Source organism: Brachyistius frenatus, unplaced genomic scaffold (genome assembly GCF_029030835.1).
Source record: "Brachyistius frenatus isolate BFR_SWC_R1_liver_20210118 unplaced genomic scaffold, ASM2903083v1 Contig_1, whole genome shotgun sequence".
NCBI classification, from domain to species: domain Eukaryota; kingdom Metazoa; phylum Chordata; class Actinopteri; family Embiotocidae; genus Brachyistius; species Brachyistius frenatus.
Genome location: NW_027210600.1, coordinates 11,343,326 through 11,353,921, shown reverse-complemented (window position 1 = coordinate 11,353,921; position 10,596 = coordinate 11,343,326). Strand labels below are relative to the sequence as shown.

Below are 10,596 nucleotides of genomic sequence, written 5' to 3'. Positions count from 1 at the left end.
GCTTGTTTGCTTTCTTGCTGAGAGTTAAAATTAGAGGTCACGACATCTCTCCAATATTTCCCCTTTAAAGTTTAAAGTACAGGAAACTGGAGGACAGGGCTAACGAGACGCTGTCCAAAGGTAACACAATCTGCAAATGTCTAAAACTCACTGAATCCATATAGAAACATTGGTTTCTCTAAGAGTTACTTTATCCACTAAATGATAAAAGAAGAAAGAGTTGCACTTTTTGTTTCCGAAGCAAATCTAGCAGCCTGTTGTCTAACTGGAAACTTGATTAGAATTGTCATAGTAGTTGAAGATTTTTCTTTAAAACCGACTAAAGACAATCACGACAGCGTATTAAATGTGCAGAATATTATAAGCGAATATAAATTGACTATAATTTATAAATGAAAGCGGTAAAAACTCTTGTTCTGCCTCTTGTACAGTGTATGTACACACTGTCTCTCGACTGGCCTCTCATATCATCATCTCTACATCCTGCCTCCAACTACATTTCACCGCAAATGTCCAAATCTCCCCTTACTTTCCTTCACCCAAACACACAGACACCCACCCTTTAGGGAGTGATGTCACTGTCTGCCTGGCCATTGGCTTCGAGCATTTCAAGAGTAAATTACAGGCAGTGTACTAATGGAAATAACTGGTTGATGCCAAGGGAAGATTGATTAACTCCTTGCATTTCTCATTCCGCCCGAGAGGGAATAGTTATGAGGATATATTTGGAACCTAATTAGGTGTAGGAGTCTCAGGGAGTGAGGGGAAAATAACATTTCCTCATGTCTGGGGTGGTGCATTTGACAGACACGGAGAGCTGTTCATGGTTTCTGGTCTTGTCAGAGTTTATTCTCCTAAATACACAATTCTGTCTCAATAGAAATGTCAAGAGCCAGAGGCAGAGACTTATCTCAGTAAACTGGGAGAGTAACACCCGTGATTACTGATGGGAAGCTCACTGTGTTGAAATTCAACTTGTGAGTCTGTCAAGGTGCCTTCAGCGTTTGGTGAAATCATTAGGCAGAGGTAAACAGTGTGAATCCAGTGGAAAATGAATATTTTCCAGCCGTGTTCATTTGGGTATTTACTTTGGGAGTCCTCTGCCTTTGGGAATTAAAAAAAAAAAATCAGAGGACTGGATGTTGAATTTTTATTGGTAAAAGTGCCACATGAAAGCTGATCAAGGTGGAAAGTAAAGTGCATTTACTCAAGTGCCCGTACTTGTACCTCACTTGTATTTTATTTCCATTTTATGCAGCTTTATACTTTTATATAACTACACTTTGTATGGGAAATACTGCAGTTTAACATTTATTGAACTGCTATGCTTAAGAGTTACTTTTCAGATCAAGAGTTTACATTTAACAAACACATGATACTCTATAGAAAATAAGGCAGAGTTGAAGATTACGCCAGGGATTTCAAAAATGTTCAGATTGTGAACCGTGACAGATAAGGCTGCCTAGGTATTGTCATGATTCAGATATCTATGACTTCTTCGCAGCTCCAGCACAGTGAGTGTCTTTCTAAACGTCTCAGATGGTTCCATTTAACTCAGTTTATTTGGATTTGGAGGTCAAAGGTCAACATCACATGTTGTACCATACTTCAGAAATCTTTCCCAAAATTCTCAAATTTTTCACAAACATTCTCTTTAACTCAAGGATGAACTGATTAGATGATAGTGGACAAAGATCAAAGGTCAGTGTGACTTCACAAAACACGTTTGTCGCCATAAATCAAGAATTCAAATGCTAATTGTTACAAAATTTCACACAAATGTCTGGTTGGATTAAATGATAGAGTGCTTGCATTTTATATCTAAAAGGTGAAAGGTCAACTTCGCCGTAACATCATAATGTTCTCCTAAAACACTTTTCTGGCCATTTTTCAACACTCAAGAACAGAAGGGGACATTGTGACCATATTCCACATTTGGTTTCTGAACTCTAAACTTGGGTGTCCACCTTGGAAGTGAGGAGATTGTATTGATCATCCGTGCATGTCGAGTTGAAGATGTGTGTGAAGCATCCACGTTTTAGAATTTGTAGCTTCTATGCAGCAACATCCATATTTGAAGCATCGTCCGCTGTCAGGGCGACAAGTTTGTGTTCTATCAGGATTAACTTTAGAGGCCAAATCCGTTCAGAGTTCTCAATACACATATTATATGAGTTTGGATAGACATGGATGTAAACTACAAAAAAACCTACAAAAGTAGTTTAAACTGACTCTGCTTTTTGCATTTATACATCAGTATTAACATTTGAATAATGTCACATATGACAACATAACACTATTTACCACAGAAAAAGGACTTTTGACTGAGTGTGTCCATGTTTTTCTAATAATTGAAAAGGAGTTGACAAGTATTTTTACAGTTTTTTCTTGGTACTTTTTCCTCAGTTAAAGGATCTGAATACTTATCTCACTAAAATCCAGCAGGCGTGTTATCAAAAAGTGGCTCAACAGTCCTGTTTGTACTTAAAGGTGCAGAACATTTAACACTTAATTCAACACTTAGTCACCCTCGCCTCCTCACATTTATCACGTTTCAGTATAAAAGGTTACTTTTGACCATAAATATGTCAGTCATGTGTCTTTTAAAAAGTCTAAAGATTTATTCATGTTTCATGTTAGCTGTGTAACAAATATGGGAAACAAAGTACAGTAATTATAAACAAGCTGTTTGAATTTGTGGCCTGGAGCTGGCTGGTCAGCCACTGTCACAACATCTGGTACAAGAACTAACTGTCAAAGCAGTTTAAAGGCAGCAAGTGGAGAACAGACACGGCATAAACACTACTGTTCGGTGTACCTCACACTTCACCAGCACACTATGTTCAGTAACTCTGTCTGGTGTGTTATTTATTTATACAGCTGTACCACGTCACAGCCAATTCTCTTGTCCTTATCCAGGAAGTCTCAATTAGAAAATAAAATAGGCAAAAAAAACAACAAAAAACCTTGTGGTTCATTTCCCCACAGTGGAATATGACTTTGATTTGTTCACGAGCACATGTCAGGCAAACACAGCAGAGTTTTTCCAGTCTGAGTACACCAGGAAGCCGGTGAATGTGCTGTCTGTCTTGGTGCTGGAGTAAAATCCACTGTACTCTGAGAGAGCCATCTGGACCCACACCTGGTCACCAGGAACGAGGTGGAGCAGGGACCCGCCTGACAGAGATGCTGGTTTGGACCAGTTGCCAAAAAACTGAAAATAGGAAGCCACCGTATGTCCGTTCTTCATCAGGTCAAACTGCAGGCTGGCACGGTAGACTGTGGCGTGGACAGCGAAGTAGTACACTCCAGGGACTTTGCAGGTGAAGCGTCCGGTCTCCGTGTTGTAGTCACCCTGTTCATTGAGGAGGATCGCGTCAAAGCGGACCGCGTCCCCCACAGTGAGTGGTGAGGGGTGTCCCTGAGACAGTTTGGCACTGAAGGCTGATTTGGGAGCCACTGCACACTCTCCTGCCTGCCCTCGTTCCCCCTTCGCTCCAGGGTCACCTCTGTCTCCGGTCAGGCCTCTTACTCCTGTCTCACCTGGAGAGGAGGAGGAGCACAAACATGAGCAGCCAGCACTGACAACACTCACCCACTTAAAACAAATAAAACAGAGCACCTGAATCTCCAGTGTCCCCTTTCGTTCCTTTCTCCCCCGGAGCAGCATCCCTCCCATCCCTCCCGTCTCTCCCAGGCTGACCGGGACCTCCATGAACTCCAGGAGAGCCCGGGATACCAGGCTGACCAGTACACAGACTGGGAGGGATCTTGTTGTCCTCTAACTGGTTGGAAAGATGGACGAGTAGGACGAGGAGGGAGTGCGACAAGGATAAGAGCCTGAGTGAGGTCATGGCAGTGTCAGGGCTGAAAGAGAAAGAGGAAAAGTAAATAACATCGAGATGAAGGAAGTCATGTGTGGAAACATTGTACAATCTGTGGTGGACTAAAGACAATAACATACGACCTGATTAAACATAAGTGCACCGCAAACCCCACAAATGTAAATAAAACATGATCAGAATGACAGAAGGACAGAGAGTACATGTAATGTTTTGAAATTGCGCATGTGTAAACACTGAAGTGAATGTTTCACAATATAATTTGGGAACTTACAGTATAATACATAGTTTGGCTTTTCTTGTTAAACACAATATGACACAGGATTACAAAAGTTTCCATTTAGTTGAAAGTAAAGGGAATCGATCAAATGAACTGTTGTTCTCTCAGGCAGACCTGTTATAATAATAATAACAATAATAATAACAACAAGCTGTCTTTTACATTTAATTAAAACCTGCATGATGATGACCAGTTTAAACTGCAGCAATTTAGTATTTCTTTGTCATATGGGCTTTAATGCACACTTATTATGAGTCTCAAAACTGCCTACTGATTTAAGAAAAAAGATAACTCAGTGTCTATCATTTTTTAATAACAAAAGCTGTACTAATGTAAATGTTATACAGTGGGTACTGAAAGTATTCAGACCCCTTTACATTTTTCACTCTTTGTTTCATTGCAGCCATTTGCTAAAATCAAAAAAGTTCATTTTATTTCTCATTAATGTACACTCAGCACCCCATCTTGACAGAAAAAAAACAGAAATGTAGAAATTTGCGCAAATTTATTAAAAAAGAAAAACTGAAATATCACATGGTCATAAGTATTCAGACCCTTTGCTGTGACACTCATATTTAACTCACATGCTGTCCATTTCTTCTGATCCTCCTTGAGATGGTTCTACTCCTTCATTGGAGTCCAGCTGTGTTTAATTAAACTGATTGGACTTGATTAGGAAAGGCACACACCTGTCTATACAAGACCTTACAGCTCACAGTGCATGTCAGAGCAAATGAGAATCATGAGGTCGAAGGAACTGTCCAAGGAGCTCAGAGACAGAATTGTGGCAAGGCACAGATCTGGCCAAGGTTACAAAATAATTTCTGCAGCACTCAAGGTTCCTAAAAGCACAGTGGCCTCCATAATCCTTAAATGGAAGAAGTTTGGGACGACCAGAACTCTTCCTAGACCTGGCCGTCCAGCCAAACTGAGCAATCGTGGGAGAAGAGCCTTGGTGAGAGAGGTAAAGAAGAACCCAAAGATCACTGTGGCTGAGCTCCAGAGATGCAGTAGGGAGATGGGAGAAAGTTCCACAAAGTCAACTATCACTGCAGCCCTCCACCAGTCGGGGCTTTATGGCAGAGTGGCCCGACGGAAGCCTCTCCTCAGTGCAAGACATATGAAAGCCCGCATAGAGTTTGCCAAAAAAACACATGAAGGACTCCCAGACTATGAGAAATAAGATGCTCGGGTCTGACGAGACCAATATTGAACTTTTTGGCGTTAATTCTAAGCGGTATGTGTGGAGAAAACCAGGCACTGCTCATCACCTGCCCAAAACAATCCCAACATCGAAACATGGTGGTGGCAGCATCATGCTATGGGGGTGTTTTTCAGCTGCAGGGACAGGACGACTGGTTGCAATTGAAGGAAAGATGAATGCGGCCAAGTACAGAGATATCCTGGAAGAAAACCTCTTCCAGAGTGCTCTGGACCTCAGACTGGGCCGAAGGTCCACCTTCCAACAAGACAATGACCCTAAGCACACAGCTAAAATAACAAAGGAGTGGCTTCGGAACAACTCTGTGACCATTCTTGACTGGCCCAGCCAGAGCCCTGACCTAAACCCAATTGAGCATCTCTGGAGAGACCTGAAAATGGCTGTCCACCAACGTTCACCATCCAACCTGACGGAACTGGAGAGGATCTGCAAGGAAGAATGGCAGAGGATCCCCAAATCCAGGTGTGAAAAGCTTGTTGCATCATTCCCAAGAAGACTCATGGCTGTACTAGCTCAAAAGGGTGCTTCTACTCAATACTGAGCAAAGGGTCTGAATACTTATGACCATGTGATATTTCAGTTTTTCTTTTTTAATAAATTTGCACAAATTTCTACATTTCTGTTTTTTTTCTGTCAAGATGGGGTGCTGAGTGTACATTAATGAGAAATAAAATGAACTTTTTTGATTTTAGCAAATGGCTGCAATGAAACAGAGTGAAAAATTTAAAGGGGTCTGAATACTTTCTGTACCCACTGTACGAATGTAATCATGCACTTCATGTGTATTAACAGAGAAAAATACTGTATATATGTTATAATACTTCCCTTTTATGTTTTTAAAACACAAAAAGCTGAAATATTCATATTACATTCCTGACTTATTCATTCCAAAAAAAATTATTTTATAGAATATTATTTGCATTCAGAAGGACAATAATTACAACAAATTTCAAACTACTCGCTGAGCATAGATTACTCATATCTGCGAAACAAACAATTATATTCTTCATTTCTAAACGAGTGTTTTCAAGAATGATTTAATGAAATGCTGAATACCAGGCAGACTACTCAGAAACTACTCAGTCACATCTAAAACTCAGATCCTGTCTCTGTCTCTGCATCTCCCTCTTCCTCTAGTCTGAACATGAATTCAGCTGACCCTGCATGAGCAGCCAGACAGTTATCCAATTAAATGTCCGCTATCTACCACGTATAAGATGTATAAATTCAAATAATATTTTGGATTACAACACATCCTAATGTTCCTCTTTTTGTATCTTTTCCTGCCGGGTTCTGGTCCATGCACAATGCAAGCTCGTCCCCACTGTGGCCACGTTTGGCTGTCTGTCTGGACAGGCGTCACAGCACCATAAACTAAACTGATGCACTGAGCAGAAGGAGGAGTAACAGCTGTTACTGTTTAGAAATGAAAACCTGCTGTTTGCAGAGTGCAATAATAAGGAGAAGAGAAGAGTTAAGAGTTTGTCATTCGTCGGTGGGTCTCCTAACTGGAATTCAGAGCCTGCATCCATAACAGCTGCAGAAAGAGAGAACGAGAGAGATGGGGTGGGGGGACGAAACCAGAAATGAAAGAGAGAAACAGCAGTGAGAAAGGAGGGACGGACAGAGAACTGCATGTCAGCATTCCTGGCAGAGGAGGAGAGCAGACAGTGGACGAATACTGGAGAGCCTGAGCAGCTGTCTGCCACCACTCCTCAGTAGCCCTCAGATGATGAGAAACATGAATGTTTTCAATGACTGCACAAAAGAAGAATCCACTGTTTATATGTGAAGGATGAGGTATACTGTGGAAGTACTTACTCTTCTGACTCAGTTTATAGAGAACATATTGTGTTTGGAGAGCACATTTAGGACTTTTTTTTTATTATTGTGTTATCAGAAGTTGTGAAGAAAGTTAAATCCAAATCACTGGAGAGGAGTTCAATCAAACTCCAGTCCAGTGACTTGGATTCATCTTTCCCACCTGGGTTTAGAAGTAGTTTAAAGATCTGATTTCTCAGTGCGACAGAAACAACAAGCCCCAGTTATTTGGAAAAGTTTGGCATGTTTCCTGAAGACCACCTGGAGTGCAATAATGATTATCCACATTCACTGTAACTCAGCATCAGGCTGTTAAAGGAAAAGCTGCCCGTTAAACCCTGTATCTCTGAACGTGGCCTTTTCTAGTGCCAGGAGGAACTTTAACTAAGCACATATACTGCACTTAAGTACAATTTTTAGTAACTTGTACTGTATATTTCTATTCTATGCTACTTTATATGTTTATATATAGAGAGAGGTAGCATCATAATTATTGTAATTTTTACTCCACTGCATTATCCAACAGCTTTAGTTTTAGTTTCTGATGTTTTAACTAAAGTGTAAGAGGAGCTCATAAATGTATTGATTTAAATAAAGTTTCCTGCAACATATATGGTTAAAATTAGCTCCACTTCAACCACCTACAACATTAAAATACTACGTTAGCCTGTATCAGTGATAATAATGCCGTACTGTAAACTGACACAGAGAATTCTTTTGTATAGTGAGTACTTTTGATACTTTAATTACATTTCACAGGTTATATTTCTGTACTTTTACTTAACATTTTGAATGCTTTGCTCTTTCTTTTTACTTTATAAATATGATCAATTCTAATAGTTATATCTGCAATACACAATGCTGAACTTTGTGATTACTTTGGTGTTTACTGGATGGTCTGAAGGAAAAACAAAACAAATATCCCAACTTCTTCACCTGTGTGCCCTGAAATTCAAGCACTGAGGAGCAGCGTTCATGGTTTGATTTCTAATGTTTAATTCAAGGAAAGAGTGAAAACCTTACCAGGTGATGTGGTGAAGTCTTTGAGAGCTTCTACTGCTGCTGATGTCGTGTGTGTTGGAGAGAAAACGTGAAAAGCTGCTCCCCCTGAGCAGAGAGTCCGGCTGGGAAAAACTGGAAGGATACGGTAATGAAATCCAATTAGAAACTAGGGTGGGTGGGAGAGGAGGAACAGTGGGCGGAGGAGAAAGGGGAAAGTATGAGATGTTAATCCAGCACAAATAAAAGAGAAATACAACTAAAACAAATAGTGTGACAAGATCAGTGTGAAGGGAGGGATAAGAAAAGAGCAGGGGAGGGTCATAAATGGAGGAATGTTTGGGATATTGCATAACGGTGTTGCGGAAAGTCTCCGAGAAACAACCACAGAGTTCAGAGGGCTGCAGTCCAAAAAAAAAGGCAAAAAAACCACCACCACAATGCACTGCAGATGAAAATGAGCTGTCTTCCCAGCTTCATCACACAAAAAACACCACCGCTTACAAAGACAGACCTTTAACAGAAAGGTAGAGACGCACAGACATAAACCGATAAAAGCTGATAGAAGCAGGCAGTCTCTCTGCTCGGGGATTTTCACAATCTGCCTCCGAGATGAAGTCATTTGCGAGATTCAGATAGCATCTTCCTGCTAATATCAGCCTTCCACTCGAGCAAGACTCTTGACAGTAATCCTCTTTTCCTTGTAATCCTTCAGTGGTAGCGTTAAGTTGATAAAGCAAGAGGTCTTAATATCTTTTTGGCAAGGGAGCAAAGGGTGTTTTATTCTGCAGCTCCAAGGCCAAAAAAAAAAACATGTTTTCACTGTTATCATGCAGAGAGGACCTGTTATCCGGAGAGGACCCAGACTGCATGGTAGACTACCAGATTGCAGACAAGAGGGGAGGCCGAGAGCTGAACACAGACATAAATATCTTCCACATGTTTGTTTATTGGTGAAAGAATTTGTTTCACAGTTATAGCCAATAATAATTTGTCTGCCTCTGCGCTGGTGACAGGCATTATGATTCTGGGTTGTCCATCTGTTTTTTCATCCCAAGTACGTGAACAGAATATTTCAAGAACGCTTTGAGGAACTTTCTTTAGGTCTGGCACAAACAATGATTTAGTCTTGAGGTTGAACTGATTCGATTTTTGGGGGTTAAAGGTCAAAGTCACTGTGACCTCACGTCCGTCCCTTTTTTTGTGAACATCATTAGTCAGAAACACGTTGACGGCATTTCTTCAAATTTAGCACAAACTTTCTCTTGGACTAAAGGATGAACTGACTAGATTTTAGTGGTCAAATGTCAGAGGTTAATGTCACCTTACGTTGGCCTCTTGCTCGTGAACTGAGTAACGCTTTGTGTCTGGACCAAGCGGCAGTCGACAGTGACGTCTTGTTTGTGAACTGCCGTTCTGAAGCCTTAAGTTCATCATTTCAGCTGTTCCTATCGTCCCATTTTGGAGCCGGAAGCGACCATGTTTGGACGATCTGGGTGATCAAGCGGTGAATTTGTCTCGATCTGACTGGAAACCCGAGGACATTATGCCCCGCCAACTTATATCAGAAACCTCACTGCATCACAGGGCTGTCAATTAAACAAAGTTGAATTGGAGTCTATGCAGCCGGAGCCTTTTTAGAGCCAACCCCAAGCAGCCCTCGGTGGTAATGCAGTTTAGGGCACTTACGCATTAGCCTCACTTTTATCACCTACATCCACTTTTATATGAAGTCAAGACTGAAATATCTCAACAACTATTTGAATGATGGATGAATCTTGATCACACTGTTTATCTCCTGAACTTTCATCTAGCATCGCAATGAGGCTGACGTTTATGGACGAGCGTTGTACGTGTATGTCGACCGTTAGGTGGATGGGTCGCACCTGAAATTTGGAGATTTCATGTCCCCGTCTGGATACATTTTAATTACTTTGGCGAAGTCCTGATGTGTATGTGACACATATGCAAGAGTAGAGATGCAGTTGAATATCCTCATATATTGATGTTATCGGCTCTGAATTTCAGTTAGACTCCCAGCTGTTTATGTTTGGGAGAAACCGAGCTGTTACACTCAGGTAGAATAAAGTAATTAAACTAATACTGTTTTAATTCAAAGAATACTTCTTTAATTGCAACGAAGTGGATCAGAGTATGTACCTGACTTATTCATCTGATACATCTGTTGAATTGAACACGGTGAGCTGTAGGTCAGTGCAGAACGAAGCACAGCAGCGAAGGTTTGCCATGTTCCAAGGATTTACATCAACATTGTATTGAAGGGCGGCAGTTTTTTTTTTTGCTGGAGGGCCAAATTTACCAACTGCTCCTGTAAAAGTTTAAATACTACAGTGTAAATAATTTCCTCCAAATTAAGTCGGTCTATATGCGTTACCGTCACATATTGAGGTAATTAAAATTACATAATTGCT

At 40.8% G+C, this 10,596-nt stretch overlaps 1 protein-coding gene across 3 annotated transcripts; it reads right to left on the bottom strand.

Annotated features, from left to right (window-relative positions):
• Positions 1–853: 853 nt before the first annotated feature.
• c1qtnf5 (C1q and TNF related 5) lies at positions 854–8,410 on the bottom strand. Of its 3 annotated transcripts, XM_069689985.1 has the most exons (4): positions 8,189–8,410; positions 6,854–6,881; positions 3,623–3,867; positions 854–3,543 (listed from the first exon to the last, which is right to left on the bottom strand). In XM_069689985.1, exons 2-4 carry the CDS (start codon positions 6,874–6,876, stop codon positions 3,023–3,025), a joined length of 789 nt encoding a protein of 262 aa, XP_069546086.1. In that variant the 5' UTR covers positions 6,877–6,881; positions 8,189–8,410; the 3' UTR covers positions 854–3,022. The 3 variants fall into 3 exon arrangements, with proteins under 3 accessions (XP_069546086.1, XP_069546095.1, XP_069546075.1); XM_069689994.1 differs by lacking the exon at positions 6,854–6,881; XM_069689974.1 differs by lacking the exons at positions 6,854–6,881; positions 8,189–8,410 and having other exon boundaries at positions 3,623–4,258.
• Positions 8,411–10,596: the final 2,186 nt, after the last annotated feature.